The sequence below is a fragment of the Notamacropus eugenii genome, chromosome 2 (genome assembly GCF_028372415.1).
Source record: "Notamacropus eugenii isolate mMacEug1 chromosome 2, mMacEug1.pri_v2, whole genome shotgun sequence".
NCBI classification, from domain to species: Eukaryota; Metazoa; Chordata; class Mammalia; order Diprotodontia; family Macropodidae; genus Notamacropus; species Notamacropus eugenii.
Window position 1 is genome coordinate 2,588,790 of NC_092873.1, and position 26,467 is coordinate 2,615,256.

The 26,467-nt window shown below is 39.7% G+C and overlaps 1 protein-coding gene and 1 long non-coding RNA gene across 2 annotated transcripts in view; one reads left to right on the forward strand and one right to left on the reverse strand.

Moving 5' to 3' along the window:
- LOC140524246 (uncharacterized) overlaps window positions 1-26,467 on the reverse strand; it is a 173,146-nt gene that overhangs the window by 41,878 nt on the left and 104,801 nt on the right. The window contains exons 2-3 of the long non-coding RNA XR_011973627.1: window positions 8,187-8,300; window positions 3,572-3,758 (exon numbers count right to left, since the gene is read on the reverse strand). This is a non-coding gene — a long non-coding RNA (uncharacterized lncRNA). The remainder of the gene's footprint in view (window positions 1-3,571; window positions 3,759-8,186; window positions 8,301-26,467) is intronic.
- LOC140523299 (olfactory receptor 5AK2-like) lies at window positions 11,054-12,015 on the forward strand. The gene has a single exon (XM_072638231.1). It carries the CDS (start codon window positions 11,054-11,056, stop codon window positions 11,981-11,983), a length of 930 nt encoding a protein of 309 aa, XP_072494332.1. The 3' UTR covers window positions 11,984-12,015.

Below are 26,467 nucleotides of genomic sequence, written 5' to 3' on the forward strand. Positions count from 1 at the left end.
AGAAGGAAGGAAAGAAGGAAGGAAAGAAGGAAGGAAAGAAGGAAGGAAAGAAAGAAGGAAAGAAAGAAGGAAGGAAAGAAGGAAGGAAAGAAGGAAGGAAAGAAGGAAGGAAAGAAGGAAGGAAGGAAGGATGGAAAGAGAGACAGAAAGACAGACAGAAAGAAAGAAAGGAAGGAAGAAAGGAAGGAAGAAAGGAAGAAAGAAAGAAAGAAAGAAAGAAAGAAAGAAAGAAAGAAAGAAAGAAGGAAGGAAGGAAAGAAAGAAGGAAAGAAGGAAGGAAAGAAAGAAGGAAGGAAAGAAGGAAGGAAGGAAAGAAGGAAGGAAGGAAAGAAGGAAGGAAGGAAGGAAGGAAGGAAGGAAGGAAGGAAGGAAGGAAGGAAGGAAGGAAGGAAGGAAGGAAGGAAGAAAGAAAGGAAGGAAGGAAGGAAGGAAGGAAGGAAGGAAGAAAGAAAGAAAGAAAGAAAGAAAGAAAGAAAGAAAGAAAGAAAGAAAGAAAGAAAGAAAGAAAGAAAAAAGGAAGGGAGGGAGGGAGAGAGGGAGGGAGAGAGAGTTTTAATAAGTTCTTTGCAGTGAAAGCAGGTAGGCAGGTAGACTTAGACTGATATAATTAATACTAATGTCAGGAGGAAGACGAGGGCACGTCTACTTCTGAGAAAAAAGCAGTCACTGAATTGTTAACTCTGACAGTTTATTTTTCTGGGGCTTAGGACCTTCCTGAGTTTTAAGAGAAGCTATTACTCTATGAGGTCTGAGATAGCAGCTACATATTTTGAATGACAAGTTACTGAACACTGAAGCAATTGGAGAATGCAATGTGCCTTAGTGAGGTATATCTGAAGAATGGGAGAATCCAATCGTTTCAGGTGAATAACTGATGGAACGCATATGCCAGAATTGTCCCATGATATGGGACAAATACATTTATCTGCTCACAAGCAGATGAGAATTACAAATCTTAAGCAAAAGCTGGGTTTCACAGAGAGGACCCAGAATCTGAGGGCAAAGATAAGAAGGATGAAAGGGCAGATTTCAGAACTGTGTTAAAGATTCTCTATATACTGCCACCTGTCTCTGAGAGACATTAGTTCAGATAAGCAATAAAAGACTTGGTAGCAGACATCAGAGAAGTTAGTTGCTCACTGAATTATCAAATCCATTGAAGTATTAGTCAAATACGGTCAGTCTACAAGTCCAAGCCCTCATACAACCTATATGTAATGTCCATCAAAGAATCTTATGGACAATTTCTAAGGCAGAAAGATGATATCCAAGTTGACAAACCAGAGTGGTGACATCCCAGTCATGTGGATTTTTATCACTCATATGCCTCCTTGGCAGCTTTCTGTAAATGTGCTCACATTGTCCCACAGACACTGAATGTATTGGTTGGAGCAAGTGACCCAGGTTAATTGTAGATTTGCTGTCTTGATTATCCCTGGATTTACTTTGATACACATGTACTTGGGATGTCATTATTATTGCTTTCCCCTTAAGGCTAAATATATAATTATGTCTCAGATCTAAATGTGTCATCATTGGGAGTGGTTGGTTTTATGAAAATGGAAGCATATCACTAAGGAGCCTGAAAACTTGAAAGGAGAAGTATATTTCTCTCCACAGAGTTACTCTGAGAGGGTCTGAGTGTAATCTTATGGTATCAGTTCTTCTCTGGAAACCTTGATTTGGTAGCTCAAGGGCACGCTGAAGTGAGTGAACCAGCTCAGAGAGTGAATCCACATGCCTCATGTTAGACAAGTGGGATACTATCATGTAGATGATCTCCCCCACATACTAATTTCACAAATAATCCTGGACAAGCTCTCCAAATGTAGTATAGGTGTCATCAGTCCCCCATGGAACTCTGGGATGTCATGATACTAACTGTGTTTGTGATGTTATTTGAGACCCAGGAAATCTTCAGTAAAGGGCATTTAGTGAAAACATAATGACTAAGTAAATGAAGGACAATGAATTAAACAGTAGCCTCCCACACTGTGTTTATTCTTCTTAGCCAAAGAAGACCATGCCATCAGAGAAATGATGACATGACTTGCACTATGAGTGAGGGAGGGCTGTGCAGGTCACCAGCCTCACTTCTCCTCCAGAGTCATATGAATCCAGTAACCAGATATTCATCAGAATGACTGGAGATGACCCAGGATGAGGTAATTGGGGTTAAGTGACTTGCCCAAGATCACATAGCTAGTGAGTGTCAAGTATCTGAGGTGAGATTTGAACTCAGGTTCTGTTGACTCCTGCACTGGTGCTCTATCCACCGTACCACCTATCTGCCCCTAGCCTCCCACACTGACTGAATATGTGAAGGAAGTGGGAGTATCAGCTCCTAATTAACTTCTTGATCTCCATAGAGAAATGGCACACATTAAATCTCTCACAAAAGGTATTTGCATCAAATACGGATCACAAGCTCAGGGCACCAAGTCTTCTGGTATTGAATTTCCTAGGCCTGAAGGTGTCAGAAAAAATAGCATCAGAACATAATGGGATTTAGAAAGTCATCTCTTGGGCTTGAGTAACATTAGCATGATTTTGATCTTCGATTCGGATTCCTGCCTTAGCATTCCAAGGCACTTTTACCTTTCAAGTTGCCTTTCACTGACATAGGTTGCATCTTCACTACCACCAGACCAGCAATTTACTTGATGTGGGGAACTATAGGGGAAATTCCCTCCCCTAGTCTCCACTGACACAGATGTGTAGTTCACCTACAGCTGATCTTGTTAGAAAAGGATTTGGGAGCATGGGGAGTTTCAGTGATTTATAATCACATGCCCGGTATGTGTCAGAAAGAGGACTTGAACTTGGGCCTTGGTGACTCCAAGTGAACCTCTGTTTCCTAAACTCATGCCTTTACAATGACTTACCTCCAAACCTCTTTCTCCTTATTTCTGTCTCATAAAAACCCTCTTTCTTTAAGACACAGCTCAAGCATTATATTCCATGTGAATCCTCTCCTGATTCCCCCCACTGCTGCTAATATTCTCTCTCCTAAAATACTTTGTAGTTCAATAATTTGCCTTTCTTTGGGTATATATGCATACATCTCATATATATACATATGTGTGTGTGTGTGTGTGTGGTGTGTGTGTGTGTATGTGTGCTTGTACATGCACATTGCATGTACACATTTATAGGTGTGTATGTATGCATAAGTCCTTGTTGTGTTCCCCATTAGAATGCAAACTCCCTACCAGTGGGAATTGTTTCATTCATTGTATTGCATAACTAGCAATTAGCTGGTTATTAGGTGCCTAATAAATCCTTGTTGATTGATTGATTGGGCTTGTGTATAAAAGTAGTACAGCACAGCACTGAGCTTACTCATATGACAAATCAACTGTAGGAAGTTCTACAGTTTAGAGATTTCAGTTCTAGAATCAGAATCTAGAATCAAACAGCTAAGAGCGACTGACTCATGGGAAAGAAGAGAAGAGAGCTTATCTCTTTTGCTACTCCTCTGTCCTACTCACTCACCTGCCAAAGACTGACCCTGACAACAGAGAGACTCCACAGGTAGGAGGTAATACATCCAGCCAGAAGTACTACTCACCAGAGGCAACACTGCTTCAGTGTGACACCTCATGGAAGAGAAAAATGTCAGCTATGGAGTTTACAATAGCATGAGCCACAGGAGGCCAGCAGAGAGCGTCACCACAGTGGACCTTCAGGAGGATTGTAGAAGAGAAAGATTTCCAGTAGGCAGTGATGTTGAGTTACTCCTTTACCACAGGTGTTTTCTGTAGAATAGGATAGAGGATGATATATGACAGGACATGAGATGATGTGATGTGATATATTATATATGATGTGATAAAATATTATTATAGCATAGGATGTAAAATGATATGATACACCTGGTATAGAGTAAGCACTGAGTAAAAATTTGTTGGATGGTTGAATGATTGGTTTACATTGAAACCCTAGAGATTCAAATATAAAATTCATTAAAACAATTCTACTAATAATTAGAGAGTCATTAATGGTCCATGGTTGGGCTATGCAAATATCATTAAAAGAATGAAACTAGACTTAGTGCCATGCCAATCAAACCACGAAGAGGTTATCCTGTGGAAGTAAGCTGGATGATGATAAATTTCATATGGAGGAACAGAAGTTCAAAAATCTCAAGGGAAATCATGAAAAAACTCAAAGTTGCAGAGACCCAGTAGCACTAGTTTTCACATTATTCTGTGAAGCTGTAATCATCACAACTATTTTTGACTAGTTATAAACAACAAGATAATCGATGGAACAAATTAGTTAACAGGTAGCATACAGCCACTGCTCTGGTGCAGGCCCCCATCCCCTCACAGCTTGATTATTTCAATAGGCTAATGGTGACTCTGCCTGCCTCAAGTCTCTCCCCACTCCAATCCACAATCACATTTAGTGATTTTCTTAAAATTCATTTTTTAAAAATACAATCAAAAGACTCCAGGAGTTCCCTATTACCTCCAGGATCAAATACAAAATCCTCTGTTTGGGATTTAAAGCCCTTCCTCACCTGGCTCCCTCCTATCTTTCCAGTCTTCTTCACATTCCTATGCAGTGACACTGGCTTCCAGACTCTTGCACTAACAAGATGTACCTCCTCTTACCCTCAGGCATTTTCTCTGGCTGGATGTCTCCCATCCCTGGAATGCTCTCCCTCCTCCATTTCCACTGCTGTCTTTCTTTGTCTTCTTTGAAGTCCTAACTAAACCTCCACCTTCTACAGGAAGCTTTCCTCAACCCCTCTTAATCCTAGTGCCTTTCCTATTTATCTTGTTTATAGCTTATTTGTTTATATTTATTTATATATTGACTCTCCCAGTAGATTGTGAGGTTCTTGAGGGCAAGGGCTGTCTTTTGTCTTTTGTTGTATCGTTGTTGTAAACAATGTTTATTGTTTGATTATTTGGAATCAGAAAGCCTGAGTTCAGATCTTGCCTCAGACACTTACTAGCTCTGTAACCCTGGGCAAGTCACCAAATTGCTATCTACCTCAAATTTCTTTCAACTGTAAAATGGGTATAGTAATAACCACCTCAGAGAGTTGTTGTGAGGACCAAATGAGACAATATTTGTAAAAGAATTAGCATAGGGCATGTAATAGGTGCTATTTAAATGCTTATTAGCTTCCCTTACCCTCTTCCCCATGTAGACTTATAAACTATTTAATAAAGTGGAAGTCTAATGGATAATAAATGCAGGGATATCAGCTTCTTGCAGTGAGAAGATTATTCAAGAAAAACTACTTGGAAAATTGGAAAGTGATCTGGCAGAAATTAAGTTTAGGCCATGATCTTACATCATATTCCAAAATAAGTTCCAAATGGATGGATAGGCTGGATATTAATGTTAATTAAAACATAATAAAAACAAGATTAGAGTTGAAAGTAGGAAATGTCTCACAAGTATGTTGGGAGAGGATCCATATCTAAACAAGAAAGATTAAAAAAGGAAGATGAAATAGACAGTTTTGATGGCATTAAACTGAAAAGATTGTGAGGAAGTAAAGTCAACACAGATGGAATTAGAAGGGAAACAGCTAGGAAAAAATCTTTGATTAACTTGGATATCCAAGATGTTAAGGGAATTGATATAAATGCATAAGAACAAAGCCTTTCTCCAAGAGATGTGTTCAAAGGATATAAAAAAGAAACTTTCCAATGAAGAAATGTAAGGTATCATCCTATTAAAAAGTCTAAATGATTAGTAATGAGAAGGGAAATTAAAGCAAGTCTGAGGTTCTATCTCAAACCCCTCAGATTAGCAAACATGACAAAAAGTGAAACAGACAATACGTGAAGGGGCTATAGGAAAATAGACAGACTTCGAAGACATTGACTGTTGGTGAATGGGTCCAACCATTCTGGAATGCAATTTGGAGGCATGAACAGAAATTCATTAAACTGTACATACCCGTTACCAGAAAAATAGCACTAAGAGGTATATTCCACAAACAAGTCAAAGAGAGAGGTAAAGGGTCCACATGCAACCAAAAAATTTAGCAGCACTTTTCACTGCAGAAAAAACTGGAAACTAAGTGGATGGCCTGGTTCATCTGGATAATGACTGACCAAATTATGACGTGTGAATGTTATAGAAAATAGTCACATCACCCACAAACATTGCATATTAAGGATTCAGAGAAATGAGTTCATATACAATTAGCTTACTTGCTCTTTTTTATATTGACATGGCTTTGTTTCTTAAGTGGCTATAGTCATAACAAAAAAAAAAGATTTTTTTTCAAAAGAACTTGATATGTGTAAAATATCTGAATTTATAAAAAACATGATTGAAGTTTGAATCCCAAGATCCTTGAGTCTTCAGGGTTCCCCAACCCTGAAGCAGGTGCTATCACATTTCCCAGAACACCACAGACATTTATTAAATGTTTTATATTAATTGAATACTACTTATGTGACCATGGGTCACTCAGCTGATAACAAATAAATATTTTTAATAAACCTCAGTGGATCCATCTGTAAAATGAAAATGACATTATTGGTACTACCTCAGAAAGTTATAATGAGGAGTATGTTTAGCAAACCTTAAAACCACGTGAATGTGATCTGCAAATATGATTATTATTCCTGTAGAATTCTTAAGTAATTTGAAAACAGCAATGACTCCTCTGGGAAATTCAGCTCCGAGTCCTCAGGAAAGTAAATAATAATGGCTTTCACTGGAGCTTTCTTCATCCTTGGGACCAAAAATGCTCAGGAGGGCAGGTCTCAGTGCCATCAGGTTGGCTTATGTTTGCCCACATTTGGAGGACCTGGAGAGATGCCATCTTAGGATGGCAGTCAGCCCAAACCTGATGGAAGTAGGGAATGCTAGAGTAAGATTAATTCTTCTGCCACAAAGACATTTTCCCATTATTTCCAATGAAGTGTGGATGTTTAATATCTTAGAAGACAAAAGCATGGAGGATGGAGCAGTGTCAAAGAGAGAGAAGAGCTTGTTCTGAGGCTGAGCAGAATCTTTTCACCTCTAGCAAAGGCAGAGTGAAAAGAGAGTAGAAGACTCTGCTGAGGGGTAAGTGAGTAAGACTTCCAACATTCTTGAGTTACCAACTGATATGCTGGGAAATGGACATATGACCTCTAGGAGTCAGAACTCTTAGAGTCTATAACTAAAGGGTCCCTGTAGGGCTTCTAGTCTATTCTCTCCATTTTGCAGGAAAGAAACTGAGGCAGTTAGGTGACTCAGTGCATAGAGTTCTGGACCTGGACTCAAGAAGAACCAAATTCAAATTTGGCATCATGCTGCTAGTAAGGGTGTAAGGTCAATTGAACTCCATGTCCAGAACTCTATGCACTGAGCTACCTAACAGTGTGACCCTGGGCAAATCACTTAATCTCTGCCTACCTCAGTTTCCTCATTTGTAAAATGGAGATAAAGTAATAGCACCTACCTCTCAAGATTGCTGAGAAGCATTTTTCAAACCATATGATAGAAATGAATAAAAATGTATACAGCACCTACTATGTACCAGGCACTGTGCTAAGCCTTTTACAAATATTATCTCATTTTATAATGACATAAAGCACTACATAGTTATTATAATTAATAAGTCAAAATAGGAATATTCATTAAGCAACATCAGGGGCTACTCTAAAGAATTCTTGAGGCATTCTCAACTCTAAATTCTATGGATTATTGTATGCAAGTCATGATGCTAAGTGTCAGTGTCTTTAAAAGAAGTCTGCCATTGTTCAGATAAGGTTCAGATATAAAGTCAATAAATATTTATTAAGCACCTACTATGTGCCTGGCACATATTAGTGATGGAAAGTTGTGAATAAGGAAAAGCAAATGGAAGATTTAGCTAAAGTAGTCTAGAAAAGTATGAAGAGTGAGAAATTACTTTCAGCCCTGCCAGCTCTGACCTTTAGACTTGGCTTCCTTAGACTCTACCAGCTCTTAAATTCTGTGCTTCTCTGAATACAAATGCCCCTTCCAAACTGATTGTCTCCATCTATTCAGAGCTACCACGCCAGATGGAGAGCAGGCATGGGGATCTGGACAACTTGGGTTCAAGTCCTACCTCTGACATGTACTGGCAAAGTGACCTTGGACAAGGTACCTTACCCTCTCCCTGCTCTCTGCAACTCTGCAAGATTCCCTATTGCAGACAAAGTGCAGACCTGGATTAATAGAGGGAGTTTTCTCACCTGGATTGATGAAATCATAAAGTCCTTCCCTGTTCAGTCAATCAGCCTTGATTAATCCTTTGCTGAGAAGCATCAGAAGGAGCAACTGGTTTTGGAGATTGGGGGGACTTTCCCCTATGAGGAGAGAGAATCAATGCATAAGTGGACACGGGTTATATTTTCTATTATGAAACTAGAAAGGAAAAGGCACAGTGAGGGTTCTCCCCCATCCAGAGCTGCCTTCAGGGGCCTGTACTCTTTTCAGCCAAGCCCTCCCCCCACCCCTTGGTGCTATTGCTCAGAACCTAAATGCTGGGCCTCTTCCCAGGGAATAGCCTTCCAAGCCAGGTTGCCAGGTCCAGGGAAATCTCCTCATTGATTTCCAGACCTACCTTGCTTCTTACTCAGAAGGGCCTTATCCACCATGATCTACCCACCCCTCCCTAAATGACTCCTAAAAGGATTCTGCATTCTAAAAGTTTAAACCCTCCAGCAAACGGGGAAAGGGAAATTTTTGACCATTTAAAGAGATTCTACAGATAATACTGATCTAGGAAAGCATACACTTCCTGAACAAATGATCCATGATTGAAATAAGTACACTGCTTCTTTGAGGGACTACAGTGAAGGGGGTAAATCTAATTGTAATGTACAATTCCTGGGTATACTTGCAAAAAAAATAATTTCTGGATCTGGAGTAGCAAGGAGATAGAGTGGATAGAGCCCTAAGTCTGAAGTCATAAACCTCATCTTCCTGAGTTCAAATCTAGCCTAACACACTAACTAGCCCTATGACCATGGGCAAGTCCCTGTTTCACCCAGTTTCCTCATCTGTAAAATGATCTGGAGAAGGAAATGGTAAACCTCTCCAATACCTCTGTCAAGAAAACTCCAAAAGCGGTCACAAAGTCAGACGTGACTGAAAAATGACCACGCAAACTTCTGTGTAACCACAACACCACTCCATTATATTGGGCTGTAGTTCTAATATAAAGTCCATTTACTATCCCTTCTTGGAATCCTGAAATACCTAAGAAATGTTACCTCAGTAGTCACCCAGGCAATTGCAGTATAGAAATGAGGTAGAAATCTTGAATAAGATTACCTAATCACAGATTAGAGATCAGCCTCAAGCACAGAAGTCTGTACAGGATTTCCAAGAGAAAAAGACAGACTCAGAAGCAAAAACAGAAAGATGAGAAATATATTTAAGGAAGTAAGGAACCTTGGTGGGTAGACTGCTGGAGTTCATATCTGACCTCAAACACTAACTGTGTGACCCTGGTCAAGTCATTTGACCTGTGTCTGCCTCAGTTTCTTCATCTATAAAATGGGGATAGTAATCACACCTACCTCCCAAGGTTATTGTGAGGATCATCTCAGCACATGGGACAAGCTTTGCAAAACTTAAAGCACTGTACAATTGCTGGTTATCACTATTAATGGATATGGACAATGTGGTCATTTGGTTTACTTTATTGTAAATATCTGTTGAAAGAGGCTTCTACTTTTTTTCTTTTAACTTAGAAGTAGTACGGGAGAAAAGGAAAAATAAATGCCTGTTAATTAGAAACAAATTTCTCATAAAGAATTGCACACGACAGTGGAATTTAGAACTAGGAGAGGCCTTAAGGATCAGTCAGTCTGACTTCTTCACTTAATAGCTGTTAGAAACACACCTGACACTAAAAGGTATCAAGGAAAATTTATTACAGCAGAGTTTGGAGGAATTGAACGCCTTGGCCAAAAGTGGACTCCACCCCTCTTCAGAAGGAGGGAGAGCTGGATATAGAAGCAAGGTTATTCTTATAATGTGAGTTCAGGACAGAACCTCCCATCAGAGGAAGGATTGGCCCATTTTCTTTTGAGTCACAATCCTTTGACATGCCTATTTTCAACATAGGTCCCATGATCAGAAAACAGAGGGATAATTTTATGTGGTGTCTGCTTATATGCATGAGGTTCATTAAGCTAATGCAGTAAAAAAACAAGCTTTTTCTTGCTTGTTCTCAGTCATTTTTTCTTCTTCCACCGGTTCAGGCTGGTTCCTGGCTTGAACCCCCTTATCAAAAACTTTGTGGTTTTTTGAAGGTCACTAACTGTCTCCTGATTGGTTGGGCCCACCTGTCTGCTATCGTTTTTATCTTACCTACATTAGTAACTTCAGCAACTAGTAACTCTGGAAACTTAACTCTTTGCTGACTCTCACATAGGTGTGGCCCCATTCCAGCTGCAGGCAATGCTGGGGAGTGTAGGGTTCCCAGCCTGAAAGAGGGGGTGAAGGATTAACTTGTTGGGATCTGTGTGAGGACTGGAATGTCAGAAGTGTTAGAGTCTGCTGAGAGGGGACACAGAGGGAGGAATAATGGGAAGGGTTGATATGATCACAAGGGAAGGACTTGGCTTCCCCAGACTGACTAGAACAGAGGGCAGATGGAACCTTGCCTTGCCTCCTGATCCACTTAGGGAGAAATGTGCTTGGATACGACTTCCTGCTTTCACAACTGCCTACTTCACAAAGCTTTTGAGACTTGGTGAATATAACCACTCTCCATTATCTCCTCTTTTCTCATATTTGTGAAGTCCTTAGCCCAGTGTCTGTCACATAGTCAACACTATGTAAATGTTGATTTCCATCATCCTTCCTTCTTCTCCCCTCTTTTATTTATCTTTGTTACAAGAAAAGGCACACTGGGCAGGGGAGGGATTGATGGATATATACATAAATGAAATTAATATAAAAATGAAATATCAATAAAAAATTTAAAAATTAAAAATAAATGATCATAGCAGGAAACTAAAAGCTATTTCCACTCCCATTTGGGGTGCCTATAATCTTATCTTGGTCTTTCCCTTTGTCTCTATCATCTATAGATCTCATGCTAGCCATGACACAAGGAAATAGCACAATAGTGACTGAATTCATTCTTCTGGGATTTTTGGTTCAGCAAGAGGTGCAGTATGCCCTTTTCTTCATTTTTCTCATTGTCTACATAACATCTGTAGTGGGCAATGCTGGCATGATCCTCTTCATCCACATTGATTCCCGTCTTCATACTCCTATGTATTTTTTCCTGCAACATTTGTCCTTTGTTGACCTGTGTTATACCTCAGCTATCACTCCCAAGATGTTACTGAACTTCCTGGTATCCAACAAATCTATCTCTTTTTCAGGATGTGTGTTACAACTAGAGGTTTACGGAACCTTTGCCGTCACTGAATATTACCTTCTTGCTGCCATGGCCATAGATCGGTATGTGGCCATCTGTAAACCTCTGCACTATTCAATGATCATGTCTCGAAGAGCCTGCATCCAGTTGGTATCGGGATCCTACTTCATGGGTTCTGTGACTGCATCTATCCAAATTGTCTTTCTCTTTTCTCTGTCCTTCTGTAACTCCAACATAATCAATCACTTTTTCTGTGATGCTCCACCAATCCTTGCCCTTTCCTGTTCCAGTGTTGATATGAATGTCATGATGCTAATTCTCATTTCAGGTCTCACCTTGTCAACCACTATGATGGTTGTTTTCTTCTCCTACATGCACATACTGTCTGCCATCTTGAAGATGCACTCTGCCACAGGGAGATACAAGGCCTTCTCTACCTGTGCCTCACACCTGACAGCTGTCACCATTTTATATGGGACTCTTCTCTACATGTATTTACAACCTTCTTCCAGTGAGTCCCAGGAGAACAATAAAGTAGCCTCTGTATTTTATGGGGTCATCATCCCCTTGCTGAACCCCCTAATCTACAGCTTAAGAAACAAGGCTGTCAAAGAGGCCGAAAAAATCCTGGGGAAGAGCTGCTCATGATTCTGGTCTTCTATTCCAATGGCTTAGTTCATAAAATCACCCATACAAAGACTAGCCTGCCTCATTTTTTTAATAGACAGGCAACATCTCAACTTGGGAGAACGTGACAAATTAGGGGTAAAAGTTGTGATGATCTATACAGAATTAACTTTCTAATAGCCTATAAAAGTGACCAAAGAATTAGCAAAATTCTTAATATAATTATAATAATTAATAACTTTATTGATGGATATAATGGTAATAGTAGTAGTTCTGGATTTCTTTTATCTGTCACTAAAATGCTTTCACATTTTTCAAAGCATGGGGGGACTCAAGACACTGAGTATATCAGTGTAGAAAACTCCCACAGGATAAACTGTCTCCAGTGACCTCCTCTGATGCAGAAGGTCAACTTATGATGTGCCTGACTAATAGTATGGCAGAGCATTTCTGGGGAACACTTGAGAGGTGCTTGTCCATGGTCATACAACTGGAATGTGTCAAAGACACGAGTTTAATGCAAGCCTTCCTCACTCTCTACTGTGGCCTGAAAGCTCTTGTGTGATCGATTTAGATCTTCTGAATAACCTTATTATGTAGGCAATATAATATTATTTCCTCCACTTTATAGGTAAGGAAAATGAAATATCAATAAAAATAAAATGTTTCTTTTAGGTCAAAGAGGGTTAAAACCATCAGGGATAGTGATTATCTCATTTTACAGAGATAAAACTTAGTTCTAAAAAGAGGAAGTGACTATTCCAAGGCAGTGAAGCTAACTTGTGGCAGCAGAGACATTGACTATCAAGGTCCTAGGAAAATGGAAGAGTGCACGATGCCAGGCTGCTGGCAATATCTATTCATGGTATGCAGGGAGTTGCATGGTCCACTCAAAGACATAAATTGTGAGAGTTCAATGAGGAATTGAATTGTCACCACCACCTGGAACTCAATTTAAAGTAAGAGAAAATATGTGAAGTCTTGATATATTTACAAAGTGATGCATTTTTATTGTTCACGAGATGTAAAAAGTTGCGACACCTGTTTGAATTAATCAAAAACATTTCAATTATGGGCGATGGGAAATCCCTTTTGATTGGGTAAGAGAATTCATCAGTCCCCATGGATCTTGTCCAAAAGGAGTAGCCAGTTCAGAGCTGAGAAGAGAGCTTTTGAGATTCTGAACATGGAGGTAAAAAAGTATAGTCATCAAGAGTTGAGAAAGAAAGAGGGCATCTGGAGAAAGGAGAAAGAAAAAGTAGGTAGGGCTGAGCTGTGGTAGACAAGGGAGGGCCTGCAAAGGGCCATCTTGGAGCAGAAGACTTGGTCTGACTCCTCCAGAGACATCTGTCTCCTCAAGAACAGAGGGAAGAAAAACTCTGCTCTTTCCTCCATTTCTTCTCCCTCTGCCGGTTATTTTTCTAAACATTGTTCAGGAACATGAATTTTGCCTCATCTTCAAAGAGGACAGAGATAAGCATAGATGTCAAACCTCTCCTTATTTTCCCAAAGAGTGCTCAAAGTGATTAAGTTAGTATTCATAACTATTCATTTAATATAAACTCCCTGAGGCCATACAGGGGCAGCTACATGGTGAAGTGGATAGAGCACAGGTCCCAGAGTCAGGAAGATTTGAGTTCAAATCTAACCTCAGACAATTACTAACTGTCACCCTGGCCAAATCATTTAACCCTGTTTGACTTAGTTTTCTCCTCTGTAAAATGAGTTGGAGAAGGAAATAGAAAAACCATCCCAGTATCTTCACAAGTCCAATACTATAAAGACTGCCCATAAACCAAGAATGCAGTATCTATGAAATGAGGTAAACTCAATATGGCTAAACAGGAGACTGAAAGATTAAACATCAACATTTTGGGTATCAGTGCATTAAAATGGATGAGAATGGTTGAATTTAATTCAGGTGATCATTGCCTATATATACTCCTGTGGGCAAGAATCCCTTTTAAAAAATGGAGTAGCCCTCAAAGTCAATAAAAGAATGAAAAAGGCAGTACTAAGATATAATCTCAAAAATGACAGAATGATATCTGTTCAAATCCAAGGCAAACCATTCAATACCACAGTCATACAAGTTTATGCTCTAACCACTAATGCCAAAGAGGCCAAAGCTGATCAGTTCTACGAAGACTTATAACATCTTCTAGAAATAAAGCCCCCAAAATGTCACATTCATCACAGGAGACTGGAATGCTAAGGAAGGAAATCAAAAGATTACTGGAATAACAGGCATCACCAGATGGTCAATATTGTGTTCATCCTTCGATGCCGAAGAAGACCATGCCATCAGAGAAATGATGACATGACTTGCACTTGACTTTGTTTTGAGTGAGGGAGGGCTGTGCAGGTCGCCAGCCTCGCTTCTGCTCCAGAGTCATCTGAATCCAGTGACCAGATATTCATCACCAGATGGTCAATATAGAAATCAGATTGATTAAATATTTTGCACCCAAAGGTGAAGGTCCATACAGTCAGTCAAAATAAGATGTGGAGCTGACTGTGACTCAGATCACGAGCTTCTTATTGCAAAATTCAGACTGAAATTAAAGAAAGTATGGAAAACCAGCTGCTCATATAGGCATGACCTAAATAACATCCCTTATGAATATAAAGGGGAGATGATGAAAAGATTAAAGGATTAGATCTGGTGGATAGAGTGCCTAAAGAACTATGAACAAAGGTTCACAATATTATACAGGAGGCAGCAACAAAAATCATTCTAAAAAAAAAAAGGAAAAAGAGCAAATTAGCTGTCTAATGAGGTTTTACTTATAGATCAGCTGGAATTCCATCACCTCCACTAGTCTTATTGTTAGCAATGTTTCCAAAGGTCCACTTGACTTCATTCTCCAGGATATCAGTAACCACACCATCGTGGTTATCAGTGATGTGAAGATATTTCTTGTACACTTCTCTTGTGTATTCTTGCTGGATCTTCTTAATCTCTTCTGCTTCTGTTAACTCCCTTCCATTTTTTGTCTTTTATCAGGCCCATTTTTGCATGAAATGTTCTCCACTATTATGCACACATCCCAAGAAGATCAATGATAAAAAAGAAAGGAATATATGTGTGTGTGTGTGTGTGTGTGTGTGTGTGTGTATACCTAAATATTTATAGTTGCACTTTTTGGTATGGCAAAGAACTAGATGCCCATCAAATGAGGAATGGCTGAACAAATTGTAGTACATAAATGAAATGGAATGATATTGTTAGTAAGAAATGATGTGACTGATAAGTACAGAGAAACATGGAAGGATCTGTATGAACTGATGCAGGGTGAAGTAAGTAGAACCAAGAAAACAATATACATGATGAGTATAACAATGTAAACAGAAAGAAAAATCACAAAATTATCAAAAGTGGATGCTGCAAAATTACAAAGCATAAACTTGACCCCAAAGGTGAATAAAGAGACGACATCCTAAAGCCCTCCTTTACAAAGGTCTACAGTGTAGAACCACTACTTGTATTGTTAGATTTGTTTTCTAAGTATCAATTGCTTCTGCCAATATATTCTCATCCTCTTTTTCCTTTTTGAAATAAATTATTTGTTATATGGAATGACTCTCTGTGGTATAGATACAGGGGGAAATTCAGGTGAAGGAGAAACAAAAGATATCAATAAAAATTTATTTTCTAAAATATATTAGTAATTTGAGATGAGTCATCAACCCATATCCCTACACAATTCTTGGACTTCTCACAATTTCCTGGGTTTGTAGTGGTGTTTGGCATAAATACATATATTCAAGTCTTTAGCTAAAGTTCCCATCTAGTTTAGCCTTTCATATGCCAAACCAATTGAACATACAAAATAATCACTGAAAAATACTTAATGAAAACAGATAATGTGGTCAATCAAGGAAATTAAATTAACAACTTATATTCCTCCCACACACACACACACACACACACTCCCAATTCAGTATCTGTCAAGGAGTATTACTATCTGCTCCCTATTAATCAGTCTGCTGCTTAAATACAACAGGAGCAATCTATATGAACTCACTCACAGAAAGACGTCAGCACAAGTACTGGGAGCACTGAAGTGAGCATTGTGACTACCCTTTTGGCGTATGAACTAGGAATCATGGTAGAGAATGTTACGGATTCTCTTCAGGACAGAAATTGTGTATTCACTAGATTTCAGAACATAGGTGCTATATTTTAATTCTCATCTTTTTCATTCCTAATGTCATTTGAGCTCCTCTTACTCTTTAAAACATGCAACCTTCTAGGGGATATGGCTCCTGAAATTAGGATGATGTTATTTAATCAAACTCCTAATGTTTAATTGAATGACACCTAAGCTAGACCTGATCTACCACAAATTCATCTGGGCAAGACCTGGATCTCCACAGCTCTCTGTATGGAGAAAAAAAAAAGGAGACTATCTGAGGTATCCATCCAGGAGCTCTACTGAATGCACAATTTGCCCTCTGCTTCATAGGCTTTTAGTCTATTGATCTCCCTGACTGCACACCCTATATTAAACACCTTCCACAATATAAAATGTCTGATCACTAGGATACTACCGAGGGTATATCTTTGTGTAGAGAGCGCGATTCTCTCTCTCCCTCTCCCTCTCCTTCTCCCTCTCCCTCTCCCTCTCTCTCTCTCTCTCTCTTCTCCCTCCCTCTTTTTCTCCCTTCCTCCCTCCTCTAGTCTAGATATATTTGCCCTCTAGAATATTCTAAGAGGTTTGGTGGCATTTCTTTTTAACTCCCATTGGCTTAAGCTTCTACTATCAGCATTCCCACTTTTCCATTGTTAGAAGGACTGGAATTTAAAAATCCTTGAGAGGAAAAACCAATGCTCATTGATATAATGAACTTTTTGTTCATAAGGCAAAGAAAATAGAGATAAGTTTTATTTATTGTAAATATTATTTATTATTAATTAAACATTTGATTTCAAAGTAAAATTGCACTTTTTGCATCAATTGACATTTCTTTCTAGTATTAATACTTTACCTAAATGGAAATAACACAGAGGCCAAGGATGAAGGTCGTTTCATAGAAAAGACCCCTAGGTCTCTCCTCCTACAGGATTATCTCTCACCAGATACTATTAGTCAAGAAGTCACTAAGGCCCCTTAAGAGTACAACTGAAGATGGTGAGGGGAAGAGACTAGGATGAAGTTAGCTTACATCTTTTGAAGTTGGCACCAGTTCCAGCTATGTAGCCGATAAATAAAGGTTCCTCCTAATCATAGCTGAAATTTACATAGCTATGTGCCACGCACTGTGCTGAGCACTTGACAGTTACTATCTCCTTTGCTCCTTACTCTGGGAGGTAAATGTTATTCCTATCTTACAGAGAAGGAAACTGAGGCATACAGATGTAGTGTGACTCGCCCAGGGTCATATTGTCAGTGTCTGATGCCTGATTGCGGGTCTTCCTGACTACAATCCCAGAGAACCATCCACTACTCCAACTAGTTGTCCACGTTAACTATGTGGTTAACAGACCAGAACCAGTTACAAAATGTCTGCACAAACTTTTCAAGCAGTCCATGTCTTCATGACTTTCCCAAAAGTATTTTCACAGCATCAAAATATGTATGGACTTCATCCAAGCCATTCTATACATATACCAGACTCTTGTTACACATATTTTATTTAAATAAATGTATGCTAATAATAATAGCTATCATTGATGCAGGGACTTAAAGTTTGAAAACCACTTCATATTTATCTTATCCTTTGGTATTTACAAGAACCTTGCGAGTGTACTAAATAAAAAATCTCCAAAGGACAATTTCTGGGTAATTAATAATCAATTTATTCATTAAGCTGTATGGCAGTCAATAAATTGATGGTCAGCACTGTCTCTCAGTAACCAAAGACAAACTCATAGAGCACCTAAGAGTCTTAAATATTTTTTTTTGAAATGGAATGACCCTGACAAGTGAAAATCAATCTTGATTGGTGGTCATTTCATGAGGAGGCGGGCTAAAAATCTTTAGCACCTCCACTGAGAATGTGACTTGATCATGAACCTCAGCTGCCTCCAGCACTCTGGACAGGGGAATCCATCTCCATTCTGACCAGACTGTCTGGTTTTCTCCTTCATGAGCTGGGTCACTTTAAACTCTAATAGGGAATACAAGGAAAGGGGTTCCTTTCCCAGGGTCCCAAGGACTTGTCCAGACTGAATTCTATTTATACTCTAAACAAGTTAGGTCTGCATGTTCCTTGAGGAGTAGGGAAATCTCATAAATCAGACAAGTCCTTCAGAGATTGATGTTGCACAGGATCTGGGCCTTAAATGAGGAAATAAAGGTGAAAAGCCTGGACCTCAAATTAATAATTTGTTATTAATATAATAGTAAAATAATGTCTCTCATGAGAAAAGTACTATTATTATCCTCCTTTTAGCAGGTGAGAAAACTGAGACTGAGAGAGATTGTGACTGCCTAGAATCATGAAAATAATAGGTCTCGGGAAGCAGGATTCAACCTCAGGTCTTCCTCACTCCAGGGCTAGCATAATAGACATTACTGCCCCTGTCAACAGGCACTCAATCCTGATTCTGACAATTATTAGTATGTATGTAGTAGCATAGTAAATGATTATTGGTTGGTATATGGACTGATTACTACTTGTATGACTACTAGTCTCTGAAAACCTAAATTTGTCGATATGTAAAATGGAAATGGCAATATTGGTAGTACCTTGGGGTTATAATCAGGAATTTGCTTTGCAAATTATAACAATTCTGAATTATAATTCCAAAATCTGGAAAAATTCCTAAGTAATAGGAAAACAACACTCTTATGGGAAACAAAGCTCTGTTGGCAGGAAAGCAGTTATTAAGCATTGTTTCCTTTGAGCTTTCTCCATCCCCCTGATCCAGGGATGCCCTAGAGAGTAGATCCCAATGCTATTGTGCTGGTTATGTGCGCTTACGTTTGGAATCTTACAGAGATGCCATATAAGGATGTCGGTCAGCTTGGATCCAATGAAAAGAAGAGGATCCAAAGGGAGATTACTTTCTTTCAAGTAAGGGAAATCTTCCATGATTTCCACAAAGCAGGACCTCCTTCAAGGTCTTTGGGGAGAAGGCCAGCCTCAAGGATCAGGGTAAGACAAATAGAGGGGCTGCTTCCATATCTGTGCAGAATTTTCTCACATCCAAAGAAGCATCAATACAAAGAGTATAAGAGAAGCACCTAATTGGCTGAGTTCAAAAACCAGTCCTCCATTCCTTAGTTACTAAGAGATCAGAAAGAGAAATGATAGATCATCTCCAAGAGTTATAGATCTCAGGATGTGGTACTGAAATGAAACTCTATCCCCTTCATTTTGAGAGAAAGAAACTGAGGCACAAAAAGATTCATTAAATGAAATCTTTAACAACTGAAAGAATGGGGCTGTTCTAAATGAAATCTAAGGCCCTTTCTGTCTCCAATTCTATGGTCCTATTGCCCAGCATATGCAAAGTGTGGTGCCTTGTGAGACCAAGCTTGAGAACACACAGTCCTTAACTTTGCACAGTGTGCATGCAGCTATTATGGAGGTGACATGGGGTAAGCCATATATAAAGATAAGTATGTGGCATTGGAAATAACTGGAGGCAAAGGAGAGATCAAAAGAAAGTGTTCTGGGAAAATGGGAGGACAAGGAAAATGCCTTGGTTTGGGGACACCAAAGCAGCGAGTGGTGCATGAGCTAATTTTTTTTTCCTCTTTTTTCTTTTCTTTATTTTTCTATTTAACTTTTAACATTCATTTAAAAAAAATTGGGGGTTGCAAATTTTCTCCCCTTTTGTCCCCTCCCCCCACAAAACACCGAGCATTCTAATTGCCCTTATCGCCAATCTGCTCTCTCTTCTATCATCCCTCTCTGCCCTTGTCTCCATCTTCTCTTTTGTCCTGTAGGGCCAGATAACTTTCTATACCCCTTTACCTGTTATTTCTTATCTCCTAGTGGCAAGAACAGTACTCGACAGTTGTTTCTAAAACTTTGAGTTCCAACTTCTTTACCTCCCTCCCTCTCCACCCCTTCCCTTTGGAAGGCAGGCAATTCAATATAGGCCAAATCTGTGTAGTTTTGCAAATGACTTCCATAATAGTCGTGTTGTATAAGAATAACTATATTTCCCTCCATACTATCCTGCCCCCCATTACTTCTATTCTCTCTTTTCATCCTGTCCCTCCCCATGAGTGTCGACCTCAAATTGCTCCCTCCTCCCCATGCCCTCCCTTCCATCATCCCCCCCACCCTGCTTATCCCCTTATCCCCCACTTTCCTGTATTGTAAGATAGGTTTTCATACAAAATGAGTGTGCATTTTATTCCTTCCTTTAGTGGAATGTGATGAGAGTAAACTTCATGTTTTTCTCTCACCTCCCCTCTTTATCCCTCCACTAAGAAGTCTTTTGCTGGCCTCTTTTATGAGAGATAATTTGCCCCATTCCATTTCTCCCTTTCTCCTCCCAATATAGTTCTCTCTCACTGCTTGATTTCATTTTTTTAGGATATGATCCCATCCTCTTCAATTCACTCTGTGCACTCTGTCTCTATGTGTGTGTGCATGTGCATGTGTGTGTGTAATCCCACCCAGTACCCAGATACTGAAAAGTTTCAAGAGTTACAAATATTGTCTTTCCATGTAGGAATGTAAACAGTTCAACTTTAGTAAGTCCCTTATGACTTCTCTTTGCTATTCACCTTTTCATGCTTCTCTTCCATTCTTGTGTTTGAAAGTCAAATTTTCTTTTCAGCTCTGGTCTTTTCATCAAGAATGCTTGAAAGTCCTCTATTTCATTGAAAGACCATTTTTTTCCCCTGAAGTATTATACTCAGTTTTGCTGGGTAGGTGATTCTTGGTTTTAGTCCTAGTTCCTTTGACTTCTGGAATATCCTATTCCATGCCCTTCAATCCCTTAATGTAGAAGCTGCTAGATCTTGTGTTATCCTGATTGTATTTACACAATACTTGAATTGTTTCTTTCGAGCTGCTTGCAATATTTTCTCCTTGACCAGGGAACTCTGGAATTTGGCCACAATGTTCCTAGGAGTTTCTCTTTTTGGATCTCTTTCAGGAGGTGATCGGTGGATTCTTTCAATATTTATTTTGCCCCCTGGTTCTAGAATCTCAGGGCAGTTTTCCTTTATAATTTCATGAAAGATGATGTCTAGGCTCTTTTTTTGATCATGGCTTTCAGGTAGTCCCATAATTTTTAAATTGTCTCTCCTGGCTCTATTGTCCAGGTCAGTTGTTTTTCCAATGAGATATTTCACATTATCTTCCATTTTTTCATTCTTTTGGTTTTGTTTTGTGATTTCTTGGTTTCTCATAAAGTCATTGGCCTCCATCTGTTCCATTCTAATTTTGAAAGAACTATTTTCTTCAGTGAGCTTTTGAACCTCCTTTTCCATTTGGCTAATTCTGCTTTTGAAAGCATTCTTCTCCTCATTGGCTTTTTGAACCTCTTTTGCCAATTGAGTTAGCCTATTTTTCAAGGTGTTATTTTCTTCAGCATTTTTTTTGGGTCTCCTTTAGCAGGGTATTTACTTGTTTTTCATGCTTTGCCTGCATGTCTCTCATTTCTCTTCCCAGCTTTTCCTCCACCTCTCTAACTTGATTTTCAAAATCCTTTTTGAGCTCTTCCATGGCCTGAGCCCATTGAGTGGGCTGGGATACAGAAGCCTTGATTTCTGTGTCTTTCCCTGATGGTAAGCATTGTTCTTCCTCATCAGAAAGGAAGGGAGGAAATGCCTGTTCCCCAAGAAAGTAACCTTCTATAGTCTTATTTCTTTTCCCTTTTCTGGGCATTTTCCCAGCCAGTGACTTGACTTCTGAATATTCTCTTCACACCCACTTCCCCTCCAGATCTTCCCAGCCAGGGCTTGGGGTCTGAGATTCAAATGCTGTTTTCCAGCCTCAGGGCTTTGGGCGGGAGCAGGGCTGCTAGTCAGTGTGAGATTAAGTTCAGCTGCTCAGGTGGGGGCAAGGCCGCCTCTCTGGCTCAGTTCCCTGAGGGGGTTTATGCAAAGACCTTCAACAATGGGCTCCTGCCTGCTTGGGGAGCACAGGTCTGCCGCCTCCTCTTCTGCTGCCTCCTGAGGTGGCCCTGAGTTATGGGGGCACCCCACTCCCCTCTTGACCCACCAAAGAGACCCTCTCACCGACCCCCGTCACCTGTGGGTGGAGGGACCTGCGTGGCCACTGGAGATTCTGTCCCCGAAGCCCGCTCAGATCTGCTCCTCTCGGCGCCTGAGCAGCGATGGCAGGGCTGGGCTGGACTCCATGTCCGCAGCGCGACGGACCTTTTGCGAGAGGTTTGCAGGGCTCTCTGGAACAGAAATCTCCTCCACTCCACCATTCTGTGGCCTCTGCTGCTGCAGAATTTGCCGGGAGTTCTTTTTTACAGATGTTCTATGGGCTGTGCGTTAGGAGCTCTGTGTATGTGAGTCTTTCTACTCCGCCATCTTGGCTCCACCCCCGCATGAGCTAATTCTTGAAGGAACAGAAAGATTCAGAAAGGGGAGGGAAGAGGCAGGTGCATTATAAACCCTACAGGATTGTGGGCTTGCTCATAAGCATGGAGTAGGGGTGGGAATTGAAAATTCAGTTTAGGGAAAGGCAGTGTAGTCAAAATACAATGTCAGTGATAGGGAGTAATGTTGAAAATGGGGACAATGGAAATACATAACGGAGTCTTATATGTCAGAGTAGAGTTTGTATTTTCTACTCTGGGTAATAAGGAGCTACAGGGTGGTTTTGATGAGAGGAGTGGCACTGTGAGACCATGCCTGAGGCAGGCTATTTTGACAGCTGAGTGGAAGATGGATTGATAAAGGGAGATGTTTGAAGCAGAGAGCATCATTAAGAGGTTAATATAGTAGTCTGGGGACGGAGGCCTAGTGAGATGGCTATGTGAGGAGACAGAAGAGGTAACAGATCAAAGGTGGTTAAACAGTAGAACTGGTTGGAGTTGACAACTTATTGGACACTGGATGAGGGAAAGGGAGAGTCACAGAGGACACTCAGATGCTGAGCCTGGGGGATGGGCAGCATTGGGATGCCATCAACAGAAAGAAAGATTTCAGGAGCAGAGATAGATTTGGAAACAAGAGGAATGGAGATTAAAATGTTACTCTGGATAAGGCACTGATCACTCTGGGGAGATTGATAACTAGGAGGGAAGTCTTCAGCCTTGGGCAAAAAGTGTTACAAAAATTAGTAGGTGAGTAGGAAATGGCAGGGTGTGGATTGGTAGCAGAAAAAAGGTGACAACCTGAGTGTGAATACAGTCACCAAGAAGGGATGTGAGGTGGTGGTGGACTAGTATTCTGATCATTGGGTGTAGACCATGGAATGGGAGAAAGATAATGGGCATTTAAGGAACAGCTAATACTGAGGATCCAGGTGTACAGAGGATCATAATGCTCTAGGCTCAGGGACTGCATCAAGAGGAAGCCTGCTCCACCCAAAAACCACATAATATTCCAGTGCCCTGAGTCAATGTTCTAGAGCTCCCACACAAGTTAGAGCTCTTAGCCTCAGTTTCTTCATCTGTAAAATGAAGAGATAGTATCATTGGCCTTCCTGCTTAGATCTATGCTATACTGAAGCATTGACTCCAAATACATCCCTCAGGTTACACTGGGTAAGTTAGCCTCTCTGACCCTCAGTTTACATATACTTTTGTTTAAGAAAATGATATTTGAAAAAAAGTGGGAAGAAATAGCCCTGATGCAAATAGTAGAATCACATTTCTAGTATTAGTTTACACATCCCCTAAGAAAGGCATTGTTGTTTTCAGTGTTCAGTCATTTTTAGTCATGGATGACTCTTCATAGTCCCCATTTTGAGTTTTCTTGACAAAGATACTGGAGTGGTTTGTCATTTCCTTCTCCAACTCATTTTACAGAGAAGGAAACTGAGGCCAACAGGGTTACATGACTTGCCCAGTATCAAGAGTTTGATTAGGACTTGGGTCTTCCTGATGCTGGGCCCAGCACTCTATCCACTGTCCCACTTAACTGTCCCTAAGAAAGGTGCAGGGGATAATTCAAAAAGTACTGGTCCAAATACAGGAACCCTAGCTACCAGTTCCAGCACTTCAGAGATCAACTTTAGTGTGACTTTGAACAAATCATTTGCCCTCCTTCAGTTTTCTCCTCTATAATTCTAAGGGTTAATTTTTTTATGGTACCTTCTCATTCTAACATTATATGTTCTACATTTGAAGTCCTTTCTCTTAGGTCTGATTTTGTATGTTCTAAGATACATTCCATCTCTAACCTAATAACTCAATTTCTTTGAAATCTTCTTGCTTTATCATTCTGTGATTCTCTGAACCCAAACATCCCTTTGACACTCATCTCTTATACTATTCAATTCAAGAGATCCTTATGAAGCCCATACAATGTCCACATCCTTATCAGTAGGAGGTGCCTTTCTTTAGACTTGTGCCATGGTTGTCTAGTCCATAAGGCAAATCACCAAAGTAATGGATTTTTTCATTTGAATATTAATTTTTTAATTAGTAGACTAGACTGTGCAAAGGTCAGTAAAGACTATTACCTTCAGAGCAGTCACTGGGGGCTGGACTCTTTTCTACTTTATCACCACCACCACTCCCCCATGGTTTCATATCCCATCTGGAAGCCACTTTTAAAAGCCAGGCTACCAAGCACAAGAATATCTGCTTGGCAGTTTTATACTCTCATTTTTATCCAGATTCTCTGTTTTTCTATCCCCTACCTTATTTCCCATAATAGACTTTAAGTGGCTTTTGGATAGTTTCAAAAATTAAACTGGAAATAACAGAAATATTGGCCACATCTCAATATTATTATTAACAGTACACAGGTACTGAAAGCCCCTTTTATCTAGAAGCCCAACCCCACATCCTATGTAAAGAATCCTAGGATGGGATAAGTATATCTATTTTTAAGAGAACTACTGTGAAGGAGGTAACCCTCATTTCAGTGCATAATGCATAGCGTATTAGTTACAAGGAGTCTTCAGGGTCATCTGCCTGAAAACTCACAACAGAACTAAAGTTCAGGCGTATGGTTAAACATCGTCCATTCTCAGAATCCTGACATTTCTGAAAAATATTATCTCAACTGCCCAGGCAAACACAGAACTTAGGGATCTGATTTTCTCTTTCCTTAGACTAAAGATCAGACTTAGGTATATCAGGCCTTATAAGGTTTCCATAGAGGAGGGAGGAAAGCACCTGAAGAAACAACAGCTTCAGGGAATAATGAGATTTAGAAAGGAAGAGGAAAGGGAATATGCATTTATTAAGCATCTACCTTATGTCAGGCATTGCGTTAAGCACTTTCTCATATGATCTCATTTGATTTTCACAGCAACCTTGGCATCTCCATTTGACAAATGAGGAAACTGACTCAGAGGTGAAGTGACTTGAGCAGTGTCACATAACTACTAACTGTCTGAAGCCAGATTTCAACTCAGGTCTTCCTGACTATGGGCCCAGACCTCTTGTCCAACCGACATGTACTTAAAAGATGAAGAAATTGAATTCTAGAGAAAAAATAGTTGTCCAATGATTCCTTGGCAGGAAGGAGAGAGTTTGCAGCATTCACACCCAGGTCTTCTGGTTCCAAATGTTCTCCTCATTAGATTGTCCCACACTGCCTCCCTTACCGTCTGCTGCTTCCCTGAGTTTACATAGGAAGAAAATATTTTATAATTCTGTTTAAATAACAGATTGTGGTCTCCACAAATGTGTTTGTGAGTAGATAACTAGAGTGGGTTCAGGATTCTAGTAACTGCACACCTCCTACAGAGAAGGTAGAATATCTCCCTGAACAGACCATAAAAAGATTGCAAAAGCTTATGAAAATAATTAATCTATGATAAAGAATTCCTTGGATGCTTACCAATTAGTAAATATTTAAAAAGTGGAGAGAGTTGTAATGCCTAAACAGAACTCAAAGAAAAGTGAAGATTTGCTAAGCATCTGATACAAGCAAAGCACTGTACTAGGTGTTCCAAGGACTTTTGACATGTATCTGCCTGAAATTCCTGAAGCATACACTGGATTCAGATGGCTTTGGAGGAGAAGTGAGGCTGGTGACCTGCACAGTTCTCCCTCACTCAAAACAAATCAAGTGCAAGTCATGTCATCATTTCTTTGATGGCATGGTCTTCTTCGGCAATGAAGGACAAACACAATGTTAATGGTCAATTTTTAATTGTCATAGAAATAAAAAGTGATGGATCAAGTGCTGATTTGAATAGTTAAAGAGTAGTTGGTATGGTATATAATTGTATCTAGCTGTTTGTATTTCTTTAAGTCTTACTCAACTTCGTTGTAGTTCATCTTTTCAAATATGGACTCTGATTTGTTCAATCAACAAGTATTTATTAATCATTTCCTATGATCCAGTCACTCTACTAAGCCCTGGAAGTGCAAAGAGTTGAATTTTGTAGGAAAAAAAAGTTTAGTGAAAAGTTCTATTATTCAAAGTTTCGCAGTTAACAAAACCCATAACA